Source organism: Mytilus galloprovincialis, chromosome 3 (genome assembly GCF_965363235.1).
Source record: "Mytilus galloprovincialis chromosome 3, xbMytGall1.hap1.1, whole genome shotgun sequence".
Lineage (NCBI taxonomy): Eukaryota > Metazoa > Mollusca > Bivalvia > Mytilida > Mytilidae > Mytilus > Mytilus galloprovincialis.
This window is the reverse complement of record NC_134840.1, coordinates 50,067,702-50,092,972: the sequence shown is the minus strand read 5'-3', so window position 1 is coordinate 50,092,972 and position 25,271 is coordinate 50,067,702. Positions and strand designations below refer to the sequence as shown.

Sequence of the window (25,271 nt, the reverse complement as noted above, 5' to 3'; positions counted from 1 at the left end):
ACAAATAAGTCAACATGACCAAAATGGTCAGTTGACCCGTTTAGGAGTTATTGCCCTTTATAGTCAATTTTTAACCATTTTTCGTTAATTAAAGTAATCTTTTACAAAAATCTTCTCCTCTGAAACTACTGGGCCAAATTAATCCAAACTTGGCCACAATCATCTTTGGGGTATCTAGTTTAAAAAATGTGTGGCGTGACCTGGTCAACCAACCAAGATGGCCGCCACGGCTAAAAATAGAACAAAGGGGTAAATGCAGTTTTTGGCTTATAACTCAAAAACCAAAGCATTTTGAGGAAATCTGACGGGATAAAAATGTTTATCAGGTCAAGATCTATCTGCCCTGAAATTTTCAGATGAATCAGTCAATCGGTTGTTGGGTTGCTGCCCCTGAATTGGTAATTTTGAGGAAATTTTGCTGTTTTTGGTTATTATCTTGAATATTATTATAGATAGAGATAAACTGTAAACAGCAATAATGTTCAGCAAAGTAAGATCTACAAATAAGTCAACATGACCAAAATGGTCAGTTGACCCGTTTAGGAGTTATTGCCCTTTATAGTCAATTTTAACCATTTTTCATAAATTAAATTAATCTTTTACAAAAATCTTCTCCTCTGAAACTACTGGGCCAAATTAATCCAAACTTGGCCACAATCATCTTTGGGGTATCTAGTTTAAAAAATGTGTGGCGTGACCTGGTCAACCAACCAAGATGGCCGCCACCGCTAAAAATAGAACATAGGGGTAAAATGCAGTTTTTGGCTTATAACTCAAAAACCAAAGCATTTTGAGGAAATCTGACTGGGATAAAAATGTTTATCAGGTCAAGATCTATCTGCCCTGAAATTTTCAGATGAATCAGTCAATCGGTTGTTGGGTTGCTGCCCCTGAATTGGTAATTTTGAGGAAATTTTGCTGTTTTTGGTTATTATCTTGAATATTATTATAGATAGAGATAAATTGTAAACAGCAATAATGTTCAGCAAAGTAAGATCTACAAATAAGTCAGCATGACCAAAATGGTCAGTTGACCCCTTTAGGAGTTATTGCCCTTTATAGTCAATCTTTAACCATTTTTCATAAATCTAAGTAATCTTTTACAAAATCTCCACTGAAACTACTAGGCCACAATCATCTTTGGGGTATCTAGTTTGAAAAAAGTGTCCGATGACCTGACCATTCAACCAAGATGGCCCCACGGCTAAAAATAGAACATAGGGGTAAAATGCAGTTTTTGGCTTATAACTATGAATTCAAAGCATCTAGAGCAAATCTGACAAGAAGTTAAATTGTTAATCAAGTCAATATCTATCTGCCCTGAATTTTTCAGATGAATTGGACAACTGGTTGTTGGGTTGCTGCCCTCCAATTGGTAATTTTTAAAGAAATTTTGCCGTTTTTGGTTATCTTGAATACTATTATAGATAGCGATAAACTGTAAACAGCAATAATGTTCAGCAAAGTAAGATCTACAAATAAGTCAACATGACCTAAATGGTCAATTGACCCCTTAAGGAGTTATTGCCCTTTATAGTCAATTTTTAACAATTTTCATTAATTTGGTAAATATATGTAAATTTTTACCAAATATAGTTCTCTGTTACTAATGGGCAAAGTTCATTATAGATATAATTGTAAGAAGCAAAATCGTTCAGTAAAGTAAGAACTTCAAACACATCACCATCACCAAAATACAATTTTGTCATGAATCCATTTGTGTCCTTTGTTTAATATGCACATAGACCAAGGTGAGCGACACAGGCTCTTTAGAGCCTCTAGTTCGTAAATCTTAGTAATCTTTTAGAAAAATCTTCTCCTCTGAAACTACTGGGCCAAATTTAACCAAACTTGGCCATAATCATCATTGGGGTATCTAGTTTAAAAAATGTGTCGGGTGACCCGCCCAACCAACCAAGATGGCCGCCATGGCTAAAAATAGAACATAGGGGTAAAATGCAGTTTTTGGCTTATAACTCAAAAACCAAAGCATTTAGAGCAAATCTGATGGGGTAAAATTGTTCATCAGGTCAAGATCTATCTGCCCTGAAATTTTCAGATGAATCGGACATTCCGTTGTTGGGTTGCTGCCCCTGAAATGGTAATTTTAAGGAAATTTTGCTGTTTTTAGTTCACCTGGCCCGAAGGGCCAAGTGAGCTTTTTCCCATCACTTGGCGTCCGTCGTCGTCCGTCGTCGTTAACTTTTACAAAAATCTTCTCCTCTGAAACCACTGGGCCAAATTATACCAAACTTGGCCACAATCATCATTGGGGTATCTAGTTTAAAAAATATGTGGCTTGACCCGACCAACCAACGAAGATGGCTGCCATGGCTAAAAATAGAACATAGGGGTAAAATGCAGTTTTTGGCTTATAACTCAAAAACCAAAGCATTTAGAGCAAATCTGACGGGGTAAAATTGTTTATCAGGTCAAGATCTATCTGCCCTCAAATTTTCAGATGAATCCGACAACCCGTTATTGGGTTGCTGCCCCTGAACTGGTAATTTTAGGGAATTTTTGCTGTTTTTGGCTATTATCTTGAATATATTTATAGATAGAGATAAACTGTAAACAGCAATAATGTTCAGCAAAGTAAGATTTACAAATAAGTCAACATGACCAAAATGGTCAGTTGACCCCTTTAGGAGTTATTGCCCTTTATAGTCAATTTTTAACCATTTTTCGTAAATCTTAGTAATCTTTTACAAAAATCTTCTCCTCTGAAACTACTGTGCCAAATTAATCCAAACTTGGCCACAATCATCTTTGGGATATCTAGTTTCAAAAATGTGTCGGGTGACCCGCCCAACCAACCAAGATGGCCGCCATGGCTAAAAATAGAACATAGGGGTAAAATGCAGTTTTTGGCTTATAACTCAAAAACCAAAGCATTTAGAGCAAATCTGATGGGGTAAAATTGTTCATCAGGTCAAGATCTATCTGCCCTGAAATTTTCAGATGAATCGGACATTCCGTTGTTGGGTTGCTGCCCCTGAAATGGTAATTTTAAGGAAATTTTGCTGTTTTTAGCTCACCTGGCCCGAAGGGCCAAGTGAGCTTTTCCCATCACTTGGCGTCCGTCGTCGTCCGTCGTCCGTCGTCGTTAACTTTTACAAAAATCTTCTCCTCTGAAACCACTGGGCCAAATTATACCAAACTTGGCCACAATCATCATTGGGGTATCTAGTTTAAAAAATATGTGGCTTGACCCGACCAACCAACCAAGATGGCTGCCATGGCTAAAAATAGAACATAGGGGTAAAATGCAGTTTTTGGCTTATAACTCAAAAACCAAAGCATTTAGAGCAAATCTGACGGGGTAAAATTGTTTATCAGGTCAAGATCTATCTGCCCTCAAATTTTCAGATGAATCCGACAACCCGTTATTGGGTTGCTGCCCCTGAACTGGTAATTTTAGGGAATTTTTGCTGTTTTTGGCTATTATCTTGAATATATTTATAGATAGAGATAAACTGTAAACAGCAATAATGTTCAGCAAAGTAAGATTTACAAATAAGTCAACATGACCAAAATGGTCAGTTGACCCCTTTAGGAGTTATTGCCCTTTATAGTCAATTTTTAACCATTTTTCGTAAATCTTAGTAATCTTTTACAAAAATCTTCTCCTCTGAAACTACTGTGCCAAATTAATCCAAACTTGGCCACAATCATCTTTGGGATATCTAGTTTAAAAAATGTGTGGCATGACCCGGCCAACCAACCAACATGGCCGCCATGGCTAAAAATAGAACACAGGGGTAAAATGCAGTTTTTGGCTTATAACTCAAAAACCAAAGCATTTAGAGCAAATCTGACGGGGTAAAATTGTTTATCAGGTCAAGATCTATCTGCCCTCAAATTTTCAGATGAATCCGACAACCCGTTATTGGGTTGCTGCCCCTGAACTGGTAATTTTAGGGAATTTTTGCTGTTTTTGGCTATTATCTTGAAAATTATTATAGATAGAGATAAACTGTAAACAGCAATAATGTTCAGCAAAGTAAGATTTACAAATAAGTCAACATGACCAAAATGGTCAGTTGACCCCTTTAGGAGTTATTGACCTTTATAGTCAATTTTTAACCATTTTTCGTAAATCTTAGTAATCTTTTACAAAAATCTTCTCCTCTGAAACTACTGGGCCAAATTAATCCAAACTTGGCCACAATCATCTTTGGGATATCTAGTTTAAAAAGTGTGTGGCGTGACCCGGCCAACCAACCAAGATGGCCGCCATGGCTAAAAATAGAACATAGGGTTAAATGCAGTTTTTGGCTTATAACTCAAAAACCAAAGCATTTAGAGCAAATCTGACAGCTGTAAAAGTGTTTATCAGGTTAAGATCTATCTGTCCTGAAATTTTCAGATGAATCGGACAACCCGTTGTTGGGTTGCTGCCCCTGAATTGGTAATTTTAAGGAAATTTTGCTGTTTTTGGTTGTTATCTTGAATATTATTATAGATAGAGATAAACTGTAAACAGCAATAATGTTCAGCTAAGTAAGATTTACAAATAAGTCAACATGACCAAAATGGTCAGTTGACCCCTTTAGGAGTTATTGCCCTTTATAGTCAATTTTTAACCATTTTTTCGTAAATCTTAGTAATCTTTTACAAAAATCTTCTTCTCTAAAACTACTGGGCCAAATTAAACTAAACTTGGCCACAATCATCATTGGGGTTAGGGTTACTTGTTTAAAAAATGTGTGGCGTGACATGGCCAATCAACCAAAATGGCTGCCACAGCTAATAATAGAACATAGGGGTAAAATGCAGTTTTTGGCTTATAACTCAAAAACCGAAGCATTAAGAGAAAATCTGACAGGGTTTAATTGTTTATCAGATCTATCTGCCCTGATGTTTTCACATGGATCAGACAACCCGTTGTTAGGTTACTGTCCTGAATTGGTAATTTTAAGGAAATTTTGCCGTTTTTTGTTATTATCTTGAATATTATTATAGATAGAGATAAACTGTATACAGCAATAACGTTCAGCAAAATAAGATCTACAAATAAGTTTTGTATGACCAAAATAGTCAATTGACCCCTTAAGGAGTTATTGCCCTTTATAGTTAATTTTTAACATTTTTCATAAATTTTTGTAAATTTTTAGAAAATATTTTCCACTGTAATTACTGGGCCAAGTTCATTACAGATAGAGATAATTGTAGCAACAAGAATGTTCAGTAAAGTAAGATCTACAAACACATCACTATCACCAAAACACAATTATGTCATGAATTTATCTGTGTCCATTGTTTAATATGCACAAGACCAAGGTGAGCGACACAGGCTCTTTAGAGCCTCTAGTTTTGTTATTATCTTGAATATTATTATAGATAGAGATAAACTGTAAACAGCAATAATGTACAGCAAAGTAAGAACTAAAAATAAGTCAGTATGACCAAAATAGTCAATTGACCCCTAAGGAGTTATTGCCCTTCATAGTCAATTTTTAACAATTTTCTTAAAATTTGAAGATTTTCAATAACATTTTCCACAGAAAGTACTATTATAGATAGAGATAATTGTAAGCAGCAAGAATGTTTAGTAAAGTAAGATCTACAAACACATCACCATCACCAAAACACAATTTTGTCATGAATCCATCTGTGTCCATTGTTTAATATTCACATAGACCAAGGTGAGCGACACAGGCTCTTTAGAGCCTCTAGTTTATTATTAGAGACTTCGTGCACTCTGCTTTATACAAAAGGCAAAATAAAAATGATTCCGTAGCCCTAAAGGCACTGAGATGACTTTTAAGGATGTATTCTTCTGACTTTTCAGTCTAGTTCAGTCTCGTTGAAATCTTGTTCTTGAATTATTTCCAATACATGTGATACAAGTGAAAAATATCAATGAATTTTACAAATATCATAATCAAACATAACTCTGTGAAAAAATTGTGTCTTTACAATGAATGGTTTTTGAGTAATCCAGTTTTCAAATTTTACGACCAATCAAGTCAGTATTTTTAGCCAAAATTTTGAGAAAATGGGTTAGGGATGCAAAAAATAATTTTACAAGAATCATGTACATCCCATATCATTTTGGTCTTTTCAAATTTCTTAAGATATGAATTTTTTCAATCATTTATAACAAAAAAAGTTGAAATAATACGCATTTTGTTCTTAAAACTGAGAAAAATGACAAAAATATAAAATTGACAGCATGGTAAGTTTTACACAAAAAAGCGTCAAAATATGATAAAACTTTCTTATATTAACACCTACCTATAGTTTTTTTAAATAAAATTTATTCAGATTGATCTACTGCATCTTTGTTGAAAGTATGAAAAAAAGTTAAATGTGGAACTGTGATTTTTTTCACGATAATAGGCCAAAAATAGGTAAAAATCAATGAAAAATGGGAAAATCATCAAAATTAGGCATTTTCAAAGGGTCGTCGGAAAAAAAGAAGTGCACCACCATATGATTTTTTCTCCACCAATTATTTTGTTACAGTCTCATAAACCCAAAAATCAGGTTAAGAAAAAAAGTTTAATTCTAGAAATTTTTGACTCCTCAGAGGTGTACATCCTTAAACCGCTAGGACAAGACACATATTTTTAAGGGCAAAATTGATAGGCATGGGAGATAAGTACAAAATACGCTAAGAAAAGCAACGTGAACCTATATTTTTTGGACCAAAAAATACTGTCCTAATAAGTTTTCTTTGATTCTAGTAAGGTTTCGTTAAAAAAATCAACTTTCTAAAGACTGTAACTCGAAAAAGGCAACCATTGTCGCCTATGGGGAATTTAATTGTTTATTTCAATCTGTAGGCTGACATTGAAATATCCATACTGTTTTCAAAAATAGAATATACATTGTATATATATATATATATATATATATATATATGTGACTGACCTGATGAATGTAACATTCCAATTACTATATGTATTAAAAGATAATCATGGGATCATGTATTGAAAATACAACTAACAGAATAGGTTAGTTTGGAAAATACATTCCCTCTTTCTTGTTTTAATGAATATGATAGCAAATCATAATTTAGAATGTACCCTAAATGTTTAAGACAAGGTAGTGAAAATTTGGTGAATATCCAAGATACATTACAATCAACAAAAATCAGCTCTATTTTATCCATCTTAATATTCTAAAGTACACTTTTTATCAGATAATTGTTAATTGTTACATATTGAGTATTAAAAACGACCCTGTCGTATTGTCCATAAGAAATACCAGTAAACTCAGCAGTCATAAAATACTAAAAAAAGTCATGGAAATGCAGAATTTTTAGGTTTGTTATATTAAATAATACATAGCCCTTCTAAATAGAAGTGTTACATTAAATCTTAATGTTATGTTTAAAAACAATTTTCTATAGTCAATGACAGGGTTGTACATGACTACCTTGTGTTTTAGAACAGCCAATAATGAAACTTCATATGAACTGATAGTATATTATATCAAAACCTTAATATGGATGTTATGATATATCCTTTCTTGTATATTGTTTTGTTTTGTTTTTCAATAGAGATACAGATTGCAGAGATGGATGGTAAACATGACAACAAACAACCAACTTAAGTTGATGAAAATAGGCATTTCTATAAATAAGGCCATTCGTTTTTTTGTTTGAATTGTTTTACATTGTCATTTCGGCGCCTTTTATAGCTGACTATGCGGTATGGGCTTTGCTCATTGTTGAAGGCCGTATGGTGACCTATAGTTTTTTATTTCTGTGTCATTTTGGTCTCTTGTGGAGAGTTGTCTCATTGTCAATCATACCACATCTTCTTTTTTCAGGTCACCATGCAAGAACTTATACTAGTGTAATGGTCCAGAATATTAACTAATGTAATTTATCGAACAGAAGCATTGTTTAAGAAAACTTTATTCATAGATACTTTATGCTATTCTTACAATATTTGTTTTTATTTTTCAGACTGTATAGTATACTGAAAGATTATTGTGGAACAGTTACAGAGGATTCTGTTCAATCCAACAATTTGCTGATCTTAGAAATACTTAATGAGTTTGCTGTAGGTGAATTTTATAATTTATATACATCACTAAAAATAGATTGTTTCACAGAAGTTTTTTTTCTTTAAATTATTCAGTATTCTTGAATCATGTACATGTATTTTAATGTTTATGCAAGAGATAGATAACTATATACAATTTTAAGTTAAGGTCTTAGGGTGGCATGTGACAGTTTTATATCAGATGATCTATATTAAAGGACTATATCTTAGACTATGTTTGTTTTTCTTTTCAAAGGTAGATACTTATGTAGGACATTCAACCAAGACTTTAAAATTGCTGTTATATTAACATTGGATCAATCACATTAAAAGTATTATTCTAGATGGCAGTTAAAAGTTACCAAATATGAATCTTTAAAAAATTATGACATTCTTTTTTCATGATTGGTAAAAGTTATTTGTAATATTGTAATAGCCAGAAAAATAGCAATAATACCAATTTAAAACAGCCGATAAAAAACAATTAATTTTTCAGGATTCTGGCTATGTTCAAATAGCCTCAACAGAGAAGTTACAGCCATATATTCAATCTCGTCCTGTTATGGTTAAACAGACTAGAGAAGTTACAAGTGATATAACTTCCAGAGTTGTAAGTCTTTATGCATAAAAAAGATAACTTATTACATGTAGAGTTTGAGGATTTGTAATTAAATTATCAAAGCCATCATGGGATATACCTGCTTTATTTTGTCAATTGAATTCTTCACACTACACTATGAATGATTAAAGATATGGGAAAACATATACATTCACATGTATTAGCAACTTAAATAAATCATGGCTTCAAAAGAGAACATTTGTTTTGAGCTAAGAACTTTTTTCTTTCAAGTAGTAAAAACTTTACAAATGTGCAGTTTATGTGCCATTAATATAAATGTTTACATTTTATTGATTTGCTGTGAATTAATTTAATGTAATTTGTATTTTTAGTTTGGAATAGAGACAAAAGTATCTCCTGGTTCTTCCTCCATAAGATCTGTAGTCATGTCACCTGTAACTGATATGGTAAATTCAAAGTAGAGGAGACTGAATAAATTTTTTCCTCTAATTCTTATCTGATTTGTCCTTTTCCTGACCTGTTAATTATTTTTATTTAATCAATTTGTGGTTTGTTTGATCTCAGTTTTTTTTTGGTTAAAATATCTATTGTGTCATAGCATTCTCTTGCTTTCTTCTGAAATTCCTATTGTGACGACATGAAAAATGTGACCTGATGATGTCATATATAAAGAATATATCTTTCTGATCATTCTAAAAAAAAAGAAGGATTGTGAGTGTCTGCATATTGTCAAAATAATTACAACCACCAAATCTATTATAATACAATATTTATACATTCTCGAAATTCAAATTTTAAATATTTAAAATGCTCTGCGAGCCAGGCTTTTTAGATTTGAAAATTTAATTTGCAATTTATTTTTAATTGAAAAATATAAGTAAATCATAAATTTTTACTTCAAAGCATTTGTATCAATGTATATCCTTTCAGGATTCTGTTAAGAATGAGCTATATATTGACATCATTGAAAAGCTTACTGCTGTGATAAATGCAAATGTAAGTATATGTTTGTCATACATCTGAATGTATGTATTCAGTACAGTTTTGATAAGATTGTTCTAATTTTTATATGTCCTTTGAAGATCTGACCTATTATGTATACCAATACCATTTGTACACACTGTAAATAGATGAAGGAAATGGGTTTTAACTCATTCTCATATATATTATAACAACAACTTTAGAAGTGACCTCAGAGGCTCCTTTTTTATTATTTTTTTATTTGGCATACCAGAGTTATCGAACTTTGATCTTGAGATTTAAGGCACCTTACTTAAAGAACTTCTATATTGATTTCTTCCAAACTTAACATTATTGTGTGGATTAATGAAAGGAAAGTACAATGAGTTTTATTACATTTTCTGGTTGGTCCCTAATGAGTAATGGTACTTTAAATGTCAGATTTTAGTTATTTTTTTCACGTATTGTGCCATAAATTGAGTTTGATTTGATTGACTTAGTGGAAACTTTACAAAATTGTTGGAATTGGTGAAAACATGATAAGTTTCCATTTAAATATCCCACATTATTCTTGCAACAATTTTTATATGCAAAATAAGGTGTATCAATCACTCTTGGTGCAGCTGTATACTGTGAAAGTACTTTAATTCGTGGGTATCAATTTTCGTGGTTTGAGCAATATTTACATGTCCATGGGTTTTTAAATTCGTGGATATAAGTTTTCTATGGGAAAAAAAATTGGAAAAATTGAAGCCATTAGAAAGGAAGGTTACAAATTGTCTGGATTGAAGGAAATGCAAAGTAAACATTGACCTGTCTAAATCGTTGTGACCACACTAATTAACCCGAGATAGTGTGATCAACAGATTAAAGATCATTAAAGCTGTTGATTAGGTCATAAACATGTTAGCTAAAGAAAACAATTAAATGTACATAAACAAATGCTATAAATGTATCAGAAGTCAAACCTACATGGGGATATTTCCATGTCTTGTTTTTGACAATGGTTATTTTATTTCGTTGGACACTTAAATTCATGGATAAAGTCATCCATGAAAACCACGAAAATTGGTTCCCCACGAACAAAAGTACTTTCACAGTATGTAGATAAAAAATGTATTCTGGACAATTTATTTTATTTCATTACTGATAGATATTTGTCTAAAAATCTTTAATGGATATACATTCATAAAAATGATAACATGAGAATCTCTTAATATATTTAGCATTTACTTTTTTTGAAGGGAACCGCCTCAACTTTGGAAGTTTCAGGTGAAATGATTGTGAAAAATTTTGTTAATGGAACGCCGCAAATTAAAATAGGATTAAATGAAGATTTGGATATTCTTGAAGGAAAAAGTAAAGGTAATTTGTTCATCTTTTAATTCATCTAGTACAAAGTTACGGATTGAATTCAAAGTTTGGAAAGTTACAGCACTATAAATGCAATTTAAATTGCACATGGATGAACTGTTGATGCATTCAAATGTGTTTCATGCCATTACTTTCGTTATGTGATCTGATAAAAAAAAAATCATTTGTTTGATATAAACATATATACTACAACAAAGAAATTATTTATAAGAATTTTGATAAACAATCATGAATAATTGGGTTGTTTTTGAGGTTTGTTTACAATTTCTCTGCAAACAAACAAACATTTCTCATGTGTGGTATTCCAGGATGAGAATATCAATATTTCTATACCAAGTCAACCTGTATATTTAAAAAAAAAACAAATTTATGTTTACAGGCTATGGTGACCATGTGCAACTAGATAAATGTAACTTCCACCCATGTGTCAAACTAGAAGAATTTGAATCATCAAAAGTAATTGTCATGGTTCCTCCTGTGGGTGAGGTATGTGTCATTAGAATTTGAATCATCAAAAGTAATGGTCATGGTTCCTCCTGTGGGTGAGGTATGTGTCATTAGAATTTGAATTATCAAAAGTAATTGTCATGGTTCCTCCTGTGGGTGAGGTATGTGTCATTAGAATTTGAATCATCAAAGTAATTGTCATGGTTCCTCCTGTGGGTGAGGTATGTGTCATTAGAATTTGAATCATCAAAAGTAATTGTCATGATTCCTCCTGTGGGTGAGGTATGTGTCATTAGAATTTGAATCATCAAAAGTAATTGTCATGATTCCTCCTGTGGGGGAGGTATGTGTCATTAGAATTTGAATCATCAAAAGTAATTGTCATGATTCCTCCTGTGGGGGAGGTATGTGTCATTAGAATTTGAATCATCAAAAGTAATTGTCATGGTTCCTCCTGTGGGTGAGGTATGTGTCATTAGAATTTGAATCATCAAAGTAATTGTCATGGTTCCTCCTGTGGGTGAGGTATGTGTCATTAGAATTTGAATCATCAAAAGTAATTGTCATGGTTCCTCCTGTGGGTGAGGTATGTGTCATTAGAATTTGAATCATCAAAAGTAATTGTCATGGTTCCTCCTGTGGGTGAGGTATGTGTCATTAGAATTTGAATCATCAAAGTAATTGTCATGGTTCCTCCTGTGGGTGAGATATGTGTCATTAGAATTTGAATCATCAAAAGTAATTGTCATGGTTCCTCCTGTGGGTGAGGTATGTGTCATTAGAATTTGAATCATCAAAAGTAATTGTCATGGTTCCTCCTGTGGGTGAGGTATGTGTCATTAGAATTTGAATCATCAAAGTAATTGTCATGGTTCCTCCTGTGGGTGAGGTATGTGTCATTAGAATTTGAATTATCAAAAGTAATTGTCATGGTTCCTCCTGTGGGTGAGGTATGTGTCATTAGAATTTGAATCATCAAAGTAATAGTCATGGTTCCTCCTGTGGGTGAGGTATGTGTCATTAGAATTTGAATCATTAAAAGTAATTGTCATGATTCCTCCTGTGGGTGAGGTATGTGTCATTAGAATTTGAATCATCAAAAGTAATTGTCATGATTCCTCCTGTGGGTGAGGTATGTGTCATTAGAATTTGAATCATCAAAAGTAATTGTCATGGTTCCTCCTGTGGGTGAGGTATGTGTCATTAGAATTTGAATCATTAAAGGTAATTGTCATGATTCCTCCTATGGGGGAGGTATGTGTCATTAGAATTTAAATCATTAAAAGTAATTGTCATGGTTCCTCCTGTGTGGGAGGTATGTGTCATTAGAATTTGAATCATTAAAAGTAATTGTCATGATTCCTCCTATGGGGGAGGTATGTGTCATTAGAATTTAAATCATTAAAAGTAATTGTCATGGTTCCTCCTGTTGGTGAGGTACGTGTCATTAGAATTTGAATCATCAAAAGTAATTGTCCTGGTTCCTCCTGTGGGGGAGGTATGTGTCATTATATGATAAATGTCTTAATGAAGTACTGTGGATTCATTTATTTTCGTGGGTATCAATTTTCGTGGATTGAGGAAAACTTGCATTTTCGTGGATATATAATTTCATGGTTTTGGCAAAGTCTGTCTATATTCCTTTACTAAATTTTTAATTCATTGAACATTTGAATTTGTTGTTCCCCTGTACCTACAAAAAACATGAAAACTGGTATACAACGAATAATAATGAATTCACAGTAGTCTAAAACTTTCAAATCTACAGCTACTAGGTTATAGTATATGGTCAAATATTTTCTTATAACTTGCTGGGCCTTTCTTTTTCTGGTTTTAAATACATATCTTCTCTCTGTTTAAAAACTTTTCATAGGTCTCTAGAATCTGTTGAATAGATTAGTTTAAACCCAACATAACAGGTTTTATTCAATTGACATTTGATTGGTACATTTATCAAACACCACAAATTTGCTGTGGTGCAGAGGTGACTTTACCAGAGAGGTAAAATTATTGGTGAAATCAATTTATCCTTATTGTAAAAGATCAAAGAGATTTAATCTAATTTGTAAACTTTATCCAGGGTATGTACATGGTCTGTTGTTTGTTTTAGTTTTCAGCAATGCTTTACAGCACCTGTGGAGAAATAGCACTACATGTGCCATTCAGAGTTCTAGCCTTTATAGATGATGCTGAAAATAGTAGGTATGTATTATTAAGTCTCCCAAACAAAGTTTGGAGACTTATTGTTTTTGCTCAGTTCTTATTATTTTTATTATTCTTCTTTTTCTTTTTCTTTTTCCGCCACTTTAAAAAATGAACTTGTCCGCAGCGTTTCTCCAAAACCACTTGTCAGATTTACTTAGGATTTCATAAAATGTTAGACTAACATGTCTAGGTGAGCCATCAATCGTTCGTTTGTGCATTGGGGTCTATTAAGGGGTATTTTGGGGGCTAAAAGAAGGGAGGGGTTTACTATAGAACCCTATGGGATTTTATTTTAGAAAATTTTCAAATGAATATAACTTTAAAACTTCAAGTGATAAACACACACAGTCTTCAGAAATGATCAAGTGACAATAAAACAAATCACGTGAAATAAAGGGGGAATCTCTAGGGGGTCATCCCCACCCCCTTAAATTTGAGAATATGCTATTATCTTGTAAAGGGTCTAAATCCCCACCCCTAAACCATGTATATTCTTGAATGGGATGATAAAACAAATTTAATGAATTAAAGGAGAAGTCCCTGGGGGTCGCCCCCACCCCGTTCAATTTGAGAATGTGCTATTATCTTGTAAACGGTCGAGATCCCCACCCCTAAACCATATATATTCTTGTAGGGGACAATAAAACTAATAAAAAGAAATCAAAAGGAAGTCCCTAGGGGGTCATCCCACCCCGTCGTGTTTGAAAACTTGTAAACGGTCCATATCCCCACCCCTAAACCATGTATATTCTTGTATGGAACAATAAAACACAACAACTGAAATATAGGGAGAGTCCATGGGGGTTACCCCTACCCCGCTCAATTTGAGAATGTTCTATTACCTTGTAAACGGTCCAGATCCCCACCCCTAAACCATATATATTCTTGTAGGTGACAATAAAATAAATGAAATGTAATAAAAGGGAAGTCCCTAGGGGGTCACCCCACCCCCTCTTGTTTGAAAACTTGTAAACGGTCAAGATCCCCACCCCTAAACCATATATATTCTTGTATGGGACAATTAAACAAGTCAAATTAATATGGGAGCTTTGTTTGGGAGACTTCGTAACAGCATCCTGTTACAATTACTTCTTGTTATTATTATTATTATTATGTAATTTAGAGTTTGTGCGATGTCAGAAAATTATAAGGATAAACAATTAGCTACCACATGTAAATTTTGAATTTGATTTATTTGTTTTTAAACATTTGAAGTCAACAGTTTATTTTTTAATAATTTAACACTAAAACAAAAACAGATGGAAAAGAGGGTTACTGTGGAGTCATTTATTTTCGTGGGTATAAATTTTCGTGGATTGAGGAAAACCTGCATTTTAAGTGGATACATGTATTTGATTTCATGGTTTTACCACTCGCTGCACACAAAGCCAAAAGAAAATTTGTAATTCATTGAAAATCTGAATTTGTGGTTCACCTGTACTTTCAAAACCCACGTAAACTGGTATCCCATGAATAATAATGAATCCAAAGTATAGTGATTATTAACTAAATACAATGTCATAAGGTTTGTTAATTTTGAAAATTCTCATTTTTACTTACCTTTACAAAAAATTTCTTGGTGTGTATCTTGATAACAAAAATGTAGCAATACATAGGGATCAATTCTGTCATATTGTATTGTTGCCATCCTCAGTACAATCTGTGAATCTGCAAGTTCTTGCAAGCTGCTTGCTGAAAAACAACAAAAACTGCACTATTTCATTTAAGTGACATGAATTTTTGTTTTTGAAGGGTTAACATACAAAAACATTAAAGCTTTCTTTTTCTTCCTATATTATTTGGAGACAGCAGGCCACACATGTTATCCAAGGAAGACTCATGCATTTTTTCTTTGTGATAATTTTGTTAGTGAATAGAACATGAAATAAGTAAATAATAAATGTTAAAGTTATCTTTCCTTTTCAGAGACAAAATACTAACACTACGATTGAAAAATGAGCTTCCATCAAATTATAATGCTGTCAAGGTCATTATTAGACTGAAAGTACCAACATGTGTTAATAGGTATGTTGTGTATTTAATGGTATGCGTCTTTTACACTCACATGACTGATTTCTTTTTGTGATCCATTACCAGCTTAGCATTTCAAAAATATTATTTAAACAGCACAAGAAACAAAGGATTATATTGAATCTGTTCAATGGTCAATGAGTGCCCTGTAGTACAGAAATATGTCAAGCACTTGTGTCATAAATAAAATAATTTTGAATATTGTAAAAGTTTGCTTAATTGTTAAATTATTTCTCAAATAGCCCATTTTATTTTGATTGTTCAGTACTGGTAGTTGATGTTTTGTTTTGTTTTGTTTTTGTTTGTTTTTTTGGCTGTCCTGAGATGAATTTTCATGGTTGATTATTACCCAATGTTATTTTTCTGATTTAAGTCCATTTTGAATAATTAATAAGAATAGACAATTGATATTTATTATACAGTTGCATTATTTATTGCATTTCTATAACAATTAAGCAGTATATGATGCCAACAAATCATTCATACAACTGAAACTGAAATTTTATAAGTTCTGTATTTTTCTATGTGATAAATAGATATGTGGTAAATGTCAAGGTCACAGCAAACAAACAATACAAAAATAAACAGAAAGACTTTGCTGCAAACATTTATACTTATGTTTCAAGCAGTTCTGCATTTAATTTGTGTGTTCAGTTGATCCAACATATAGAAATTATCAATCCATCATAGATGTGACAAACATCATTTGAAATGTAATATTGATATACAAATACAAAATAAACATGGAAATTATATTACAGTCAGCATGACCTATCCATATATGTTTTACATACAGGTACCATGTTTGACATGGTATTTCAAACATTTTTTTTTATCATTAATGAAAACAATTATAATTTTAGAATGTCTCAGCAATTAAATGAACCAGATCAAACAGCAGAATTGACAGAAAATCAGGAAATAGTTTGGGCCATCAAGAAATTTCCTGGCAGAGCTGAATATGTAGCAAATTTTAGAGTATGTTTTATTTGGTTTTATTACTGGTATATTGTCACAGTCAAACAATGGAAACAACAGTTATATGTTCATATATGGGTATGGTGATGTAACTACTATCCTTGTTGGTGTCTTTGATAGTGTTAATTAACACACAAGCTAGCACACATCATAGCATGTATTGAAATTCATCCTATCATGTTTACAAGAAAGGGGTGAAAGGGACCTACAACTGTTTATTTTATTATTTTTTTGGAAAATGACGCAGTCATTGTTCCATTACTGGCGACCTGAACTTCATTACATTTCTCTGCCTACCGCGCTTGGTTTCGTATTTACTATTTTCTATACAAACTGGAATCTGCTTGTGTTATCATTAATTATGCATGAGAGGTCATTGTGTAGTAATCAGCCAGGAACCAGTTTACAAACTAACTGGTTTCTGCTTGTATTCCACTACACTCGGACAAAGTGTTGTAGTTTGACGGGAACCAGTTTAGAATTTGTAAACTACAAAACGTAATCGGTTATTGTTCATTCCGTTTTGGTGTTTCATACCGACTTTTATGGTTTGAATAAGCTTAAACCCTTCAAACATTAATGTGATAGGTATATTAAAGACTGTTTTACAAAAGGATGGAACTGTTTTGCTTTCAAAGTCGTACTATAGTGATATCTGTTATGTACGGATTTCCACTCTCACCGGTTAATTTCTTTTTTTACACGTGCTTTTGAAACTTCCTGTTTAAACATCGCAAGTTTTAAAATTGTTTTTTGAGTGAATTTAACTTATTTTAACAATCATGAAGCGTTCCAGAATCATTTGCAAGCAGTTTCTTCTTCTCTTTGATGATGGAAAATAGGTTTTTCTCAAGAAAATACCGCAAACGATCGCAGAGGAATTGAAACGTACAAGTCAAGTCGGCACCTGGTTAAATTGGCATCTAGTCAAATCGGCACCTATTTGACGTCAATTCGGCATCCAATAATATTTGTTATAATATTTTCTATTCAATTAATTAATAACTGTTACCAAGTACATAGTGAATATGTTGTTGTGTATTTAGGTAAACAACGAAACCAAAGTGAAATTATGTTGTTGTGTATAAAGGTAAACAACGAAGCCCTTACCCAAGCTGTTGTTTTAACAATTAGACAATTATTAAAAAAAAAATGGAAAACTATGAGTCCCTTTCAATAAATCAAACTTTCATGCCAAATAATAAGCAAATTTAAGGTGTTTTTTTTTCAGTAAAGTTTAAAAAGCATTAAACAAACAATCCTGTAAAATGCTCAACTGGTTTAAATAATGCATAAAAATATCCAATATCTCATGTATTAGTCCAAGTAATTATGACGTCTGGCAAGGCTATTTTATTTTTTTTCTGTGACGTCTTCCTACGAAGTTCGTAGGAAGGCTTTCTTAGGAAGGCGTCCCAGAAAAAAATTAACATAGCCTTGCGGTCATAGAAAGGTGTCCCAGAATAAAATTAAAAAAGCCTTGCCAGACGTAATAATTATTTTGACTACTCATATATATATCATTAAAAATACACCAAAAATGTCAATTAGTTGAGAAAAATAAATATATACAAAATGTACAATGAACACCCAAAAATGTGAAAGTTAGTATTTAACTCTTTTTGCTTAAATACTGAAAAAAATTCTGGCAACCCCTTACTTATTTTTACTCTTTTTGCTTAAAATACTGTTAAAATATATATTTAACATGGGTGACGAATTGACTATATCAGGTGTCGATTTAACCAGGTGCTGATTTGTCCAGGTGCCAATTTAACGAGGTGCCGGTTTGACTAGAATTCTTTGACAAATGTTTGAAATTACCTGAGTTTCATTAGACCTTTGATAACAGTAACAAAAAGATTATTTACTTAATATTTTGTGGTAACAGGTCTGTTCGCGCCAAATCATGATTGTTGTTTTAAATTGCTTTGGTGTAAATACTGAATGTATTTTATAGCTTGGTATGAGTAAAACATTGAAGATTTTAAAGGAAAAACACAAAAGATAATTGTTTTTAACAGCTTGGTCCCTTTGATCTGAAACAACGAAACAATAAAATATAGGAACCAAAATATAGCAATCCACTATTATAACCAAAACATGATAAAATCTATTCAACACACAGAAAAAAACATAGTCAGAATCTCACTTCATTTTGAAAGAAGTCAATGAAACAAAGTTATAGCAATACACTAACCAAAACATGATTAAGAGTTATTCAACACAAAATAAAACGTTGACAAAATACCACTTTAATTAGAAAGGATTATTATTATTTTTAACAATACGCTATCCAAAACATGATTAAGATTTATTCAACACAAATAAAAATGCTGTCTCACTTTATTTTGAGACAATGACAACAATTATACTTATAAGAAAACACTTGCTTACAGAGTTATTAAACACAAAACCAATTAAGATTGGGTGCGAACATTTAGGGTGTGAAAGTGAAAGGGGGCGAACATGAGTGGGCGCGAACGGACCCGGATTCAGACTATGTACCAGTGAGAAATATACAAGCCTTTCTACGGTATTTATTTGTACAATTCAGGTAGTCTTGACCTATTTATTTGTCTTAAAAAAACAGCCAGTTGTCACCTTCACTTCACACACACACATATATACGAATATCAATTATATGCTTACGAGACATGTTGCATTGTTAAACTAATTACGGTATGTGAAAATCAAGACTTGCATAAAAACTATCCCAATATTAGAGACAGTGGCGTCATTTTTCTTCAGAGCTTTCAGCTCTTTGATTATATGTACAGCTTTTAATAAAACCTACTTTCTTGGAGTGGGTGTAATACAGCAAAAAGGGATGTCTGTTTGTGTCGTTCCATCCAAATTTGCAGCTGCTCCCGAACTGACTTACAGAATTTTAAGATAATTTAAAGAATTTTAACTCACATGATGTTGCTTTTATAGAACTATTTTACAGTGCAGAACTGGTACCTAATGTACATTTTCTTTTGATTCTGATTAGTTACATGACTTTGGTTGACTATACAATTGTATATACATGTTTTTCATAGTTTTATTTCATATTTTTCAGTTGATAAATAGTACAAGTTCAGAGATAAAGAAATATGATATAGGTCCTATTAGGATGGATTTTGAGATATCTGGGTACACATGTTCTGGACTTCAAATAAAGGGTCTCAAAGTTCAGGAAATGGGAAAGAAAATAAACTTAAACAAATGGATAAGACTTATTACTGTTAGTGATTCTTATGTTATTAAATTATGGCCATGAATTTGCATTAAATTATCATACAATGTGTCTTTTTATTATTTGCAATTGTAGTTTTAATTTAAAACTGCATTACATACTCTGCTTAAGTCATTGTATGAGCTCACCTGGTCCTTAAAGCCAGTGTAACCTTTTCCCATCACTTATCAGCCATAGTCTTCTGTCTTCCATTTTAATTCTTCTCTAAAAAATTTTGAGCCAATTGGAACAAAACTTCTGCCTGATCAATCTGAGTGTCTCTAGTTAAAATCTAATTAAAACAAGAGGCTCTCAAGAGCCTGAATCGCTCACCTGGTAAACAATGCCTTATTGAACATATTGAACCATGCCAGGCAAACATGTACAGCTTAACAATTCTTCAATATTACAAATATATATGACTTACTGTTTATAAATAAAGAAAATGAGACCAAAACACAAACACTTAAAACTTAGCAATGGACTGTGAAAATGAGGTCAAGTTCAAATAAAACCTGCGTAACTGACATATAGATCATAAAATATTTTCATACACCAAATATAGTTGACCTAATGCATAAAGTATTAAAAAAATAGACCAAAACTAAAAAAGTTAACTTTGACCACTGAATTATGAAAATGAGGTCAAGGTTAGATGACACCTGTCAGCTAGACATGTACACCTTACAATCATTCTATACACCAATTTTAGTAGACCTATTGCATATAGTATAAGAAAAACAGACCAAAACACAAAAACTTAACTATAACCACTGAACCATGAAAATGAGGTCAAGGTCAGATGACACCTGCCAGTTGGACATGTACACTTTACAGTTCTTCTATACACCAAATCTACTAGACTTATTGCTTATAGTATCTGAGATATGGACTTGACCACGAAAATTATATATAGATCATAAAATATTTTCATACACCAAATATAGTTGACCTAATGCATAAAGTATTAAAAAAATAGACCAAAACTAAAAAAGTTAACTTTGACCACTGAATTATGAAAATGAGGTCAAGGGTAGATGTTGACCTAATGAACATTTTTACCCCATGTCAGATTTGCTCTAAATGCTTTCGTTTTTGAGATATAAGCCAAAAACTGCATTTGACCCCTATGTTCTATTTAAAGTAAGGGCGGCCATGTTTTTTGACGGATCAAAAATCGAAGCACACACTTTGTGCAGGATAATCTAAGGAACTATCATGCTAAGTTTCATCCAAATCCATTCAGTAGTTTCAGAGAAGAAGATTTTTTAAAGTTAGCAAATATGATGAACAAATTGTGAAAAATTGTCATTAAAGGACATTTACCCCTTAAGGGGTCAATTGACAATTTTGGTCATATTAACCTATTTGTAGATCTTACTTTGCTGATCATTTTTGCTGTTTACAGTTTATCTTCATCTATAATAATATTCAAGATAATGACCAAAAACTGCAAAATTTTCTTAAAATTACCAATTAAGTGGCAGCAACCCAACAATGGTTTGTTTGATTCATCTGAAAATTTCTGGGCTGATAGATCTTGACCTAATGAACATTTTTACCCCATGTCAGATTTGCTCTAAATGCTTCCGTTTTTGAGATATAAACCAAAAACTGCATTTGACCCCTATGTTCTATTTTAAGTAACGGCGGCCATGTTTTTTGACGGATCAAAAATCGAAGCACACACTTTGTGCAGGATAATCTAAGGAACAATCATTTTAAGTTTCATTCAAATCTATTCAGTAGTTTCAGAGGAGAAGATGTTTGAAAAATTGTTAACGACGACAGACGACGACGGACGCCAAGTGATGAGAAAAGCTCACATGGCCTTTTAGGCCAGGTGAGCTAAAAATATATCTGATCATACAACCAGTATGACCACCATGGTTAAAAATAAAACCTAGGAGTCAAATGAAAGTAATTGGCTAATATCTTCAAAATCAGAACAGATTTAGATAATCTGATTAGACAAGTGCAAGATGTCAAGATCGACCTACTAGGAAAAGAATTGTCAGACAACTCCTTATAAGAGTTATTTCCATTTAATAAATGACAATTTCGGCCATTATCTAGAAAAATATAAATAGCATAAAGGATCAGCAAGAAACCATCTACAAATAATATGTATAAAATCATCTGTTGACTCTTAATGAAGTAATTGTCTTGAATGGAGATTAAGCAGGTTTTCCTTGAACATATCTTGAAAACTTTCATAGATCAACTATTACTTTGAAAGCATAAATGATCAGCAACACAAGAGTTTGAATTGGTCATTAGGATTGAAATGTTCAGTTAGACTTTTTAAATCAATAACTGTTGTAGACCTAAACACTTATGTTGTGGGTTGAACCATGCTTGTTGAAGGTGTCCTCCTTACTTAATTGACAAGGATTGCCTTTTTTCATACTGAAGGCTGGTATTTCTCAAAGTTACTCTTGCTTCAACTCATTATCAAGGTGCTTGTAAGCACTGAGGGGCAAAGATTGCTTCAATTTATCAGTGGGAGGTAAAATTAAATATTGCATTGGTTGTATTTGATTAAACAGCAATTCTAGACTAAGGAAGATAACTCAAATGTTTAATGATGACTTCAACAATGACATCATTGTCGAGCCTGCAACTTTTGTTGCAGAAAGCTCGACATAGGGATAGTGATCCGGCGGCGGCAAGCTTTATATTTTAGAAGGTGGAAGACCTGGATGCTTCATACTTTGTATATAGATGCCTCATGCTAGGAACTTTCCGTCAGTCACATGTCCAATGTCCTTGACCTCATTTTCATGGTTCAGTGACTACTTGAAAAAAAAGTTCAGATTTTTTTGTACATGTATTGTTAAATTCTCTCTTATTATAAGTAATAGGATAACTATATTTGGTATGTGCGTACCTTGCAAGGTCCTCATGCCTGCCAGACAGTTTTCACTTGACCTCGACCTCATTTCATGGATCAGTGAACAAGGTTAAGTTTTGGTCGTCAAGTCCATATCTTAGATACATTAAGCAAAAAGTCTAGTATATTCGGTGTATGGAAGGGCTGTAAGGTGTACATGTCCAACTGGCAGGTGTCATCTCACCTTGACCTTATTTTCATGGTTCAGTGGTTATAGTTAAGTTTTTTATATTTTGGTCTGTTTTCCTTATACTTTATGCAAAAGGTCTACTATATTTGGTGTATGGAATGATTGTAAGGTGTACATGTCTAGCTGGCAGTTGTCATCTGACCTTGACCTCATTTTCATGGGTCAGTGGTCAAAGTTGAGTTTTTGAGTTTTGGTCTATTTTTCTAATACTATATGCAATAGGTCAACTATATTTGGTGTATGGAAATATTTTATTATCTATATGTCAGTCGTGCAGGTTTTATTTGACCTTAACCTCATTTTCACAGTTCATTGCCAAGTGTTAAGTATTTGTGTTTTGGTCTGTTTTTGTCGAGCCTTCGACTTTAGTCGTCGGCGGCGTCCACAAATATTCACTCTGTGGTTAAAGTTTTTGAAATTTTAATAACTTTCTTAAACTATACTGAATTTCTACCAAACTTGGACAGAAGCTTGTTTATGATCATAAGAAAGTATCCAGAAGTAAATTTTGTAAAAATAAAATTCCATTTTTTCCGTTTTTTACTTATAAATGGACTTAGTTTTTCTGCGGGAAAACATTACGTTCACTCTGTGGTTAAAGTTTTTAAAATTTTAATAACTTTCTTAAACTATCCTGGATTTGTACCAAACTTGGACAGAAGCTTGTTTATGATCATAAGATAGTATCAAGAAGAAAATTTTGTAAAAATAAATTTCCACTTTTCCGTTTTTTACTTATAAATGGACTTAGTTTTTCTGCGAGGAAACATTACATTCACTCTGTGGTCAAAGTTTTTAAAATTTTAATAACTTTCATAAACTATCCTTGATTTGTACCAAACTTGGACAGAAGCTTGTTTATGATCATAAGATAGTATCAAGAAGAAAATTTTGTAAAAATAAATTTCCACTTTTCCGTATTTTACTTATAAATGGACTTAGTTTTTTTGCCAGAAACAAAACATTCACTCTGTGGTTAAAATTTTTGAAATTTTTATAATGTTCTTAAACTATCCTGGATTTCTACCAAACTTAGACAAAAGCTTGTTTCTGATCATAAGATATTATTCAGAAGTAAATTTTGTAAAAAAAAAATCACTTTTTCCGTATTTTACTTATAAATGGACTTAGTTTTTCTTCCAGTTAACATTACATACAGTCTGCAGTTAAAGTTTATAAAACATTTATTAGATTCATAAACTATCCAGGATTTTTTACCAAACTTGGAAGCTTCTTTCAATCAAAAGACAATATCGAGAGGGAAATTTTTATTGATGTTTTTCCTCATTTTTGTTGAGTGCGATTAACAGCAAAAGTAGGCGAGACACTGGGTTCCATGGAACCCTTACGAATTTTTCTTTATTTATAAGCAATAGGTCAACTATATTTGTTGTATGGAAGAATTGTTATCTGTACATGTCTGTCTGGCATGGTTCATCTGACCTTGACCTCATTTTCATGGTTCACTGATCAATGTTTTAGTTTTCTTGGTTGAGTTTATGTGACAGTTGTAATAAAGCTTTATATTGAGGACTATCAACATAATATCAATGATTAGTTATGTAATTTTCTTGACAAGTGTAACATCATTGTGTGCCTTGAATATCAGCATATATAACATCAACAAGTTTCTGGAAATGTTCATGGATAGGATGTACAGAATGTTATGATCAATTCACTATACTTTGTGTGTCAAAGAGGTAATGATAAGCCTTGGAAGATTTAGATATGAAGTCAGTCCCATAAGGTTTTGATTGCATTTCATGCAATCTTTACCAAAAAACATGCCGCTCTAATATTGCCAAAAGCAGAGGCGGATTTAGAGGGGGGGCCCAGGGGGCCCGGGCCCCCCCTTTTTGGGAAAAAAATTGGTTGCTTATATAGGGAATCATTGAAGCGTGACTGGAACGGGCCCCCTCTTAGGTCAGTCAGTGGGCCCCCACTTATGAAAATTTCTGGATCCGCCACTGAAAAGTGCTGAAAATTGCATTGAACACCATCAATCAATCAATCAGTCCAATTAAAAAGTGTAAAATAGAACATTGAGCCTCAGTTACGGTACAAGATTTTGATATGAACTATTGTAATGATGTGCAAATAGGCAGAAAATTTTAACATATTCCATCACTCAATTACATATCACTGATCATCATTTTCTATTTTAATCAGAATTACACACTGTTGACTATGTCACTGGGTATTTTTAACAAATTGTCATAATTTTTATAACAATGTTTACTGCATAACCTTGATAATGACATAGTAATAGTTTTATGACAATATTTTTACTGTTCTACTGTAGCATTATCAATACACATGTAATGACATCGTAATAATTTAATGACAAAAAAATAACATTTTAATGTTTTACTGTCTGTAGCATTACTATGCCA

General features: G+C 32.6%; 1 protein-coding gene across 2 annotated transcripts in view; it reads left to right on the top strand.

Annotated features, from left to right (window-relative positions):
- The window catches only part of LOC143068226 (AP-4 complex subunit mu-1-like), a 32,928-nt gene extending 13,063 nt beyond the window's left edge, over nt 1-19,865 (top strand). For both annotated transcript variants that reach the window (XM_076242120.1, XM_076242119.1), the window contains exons 4-13: nt 7,922-8,018; nt 8,497-8,610; nt 8,952-9,026; nt 9,511-9,576; nt 10,785-10,905; nt 11,294-11,400; nt 13,472-13,563; nt 15,493-15,591; nt 16,461-16,575; nt 19,640-19,865. In XM_076242120.1, coding sequence (XP_076098235.1) covers nt 7,922-8,018; nt 8,497-8,610; nt 8,952-9,026; nt 9,511-9,576; nt 10,785-10,905; nt 11,294-11,400; nt 13,472-13,563; nt 15,493-15,591; nt 16,461-16,575; nt 19,640-19,840 — 1,087 coding nt within the window. In that variant the 3' untranslated portion in view covers nt 19,841-19,865. The remainder of the gene's footprint in view (nt 1-7,921; nt 8,019-8,496; nt 8,611-8,951; nt 9,027-9,510; nt 9,577-10,784; nt 10,906-11,293; nt 11,401-13,471; nt 13,564-15,492; nt 15,592-16,460; nt 16,576-19,639) is intronic.
- Nucleotides 19,866-25,271: the final 5,406 nt, after the last annotated feature.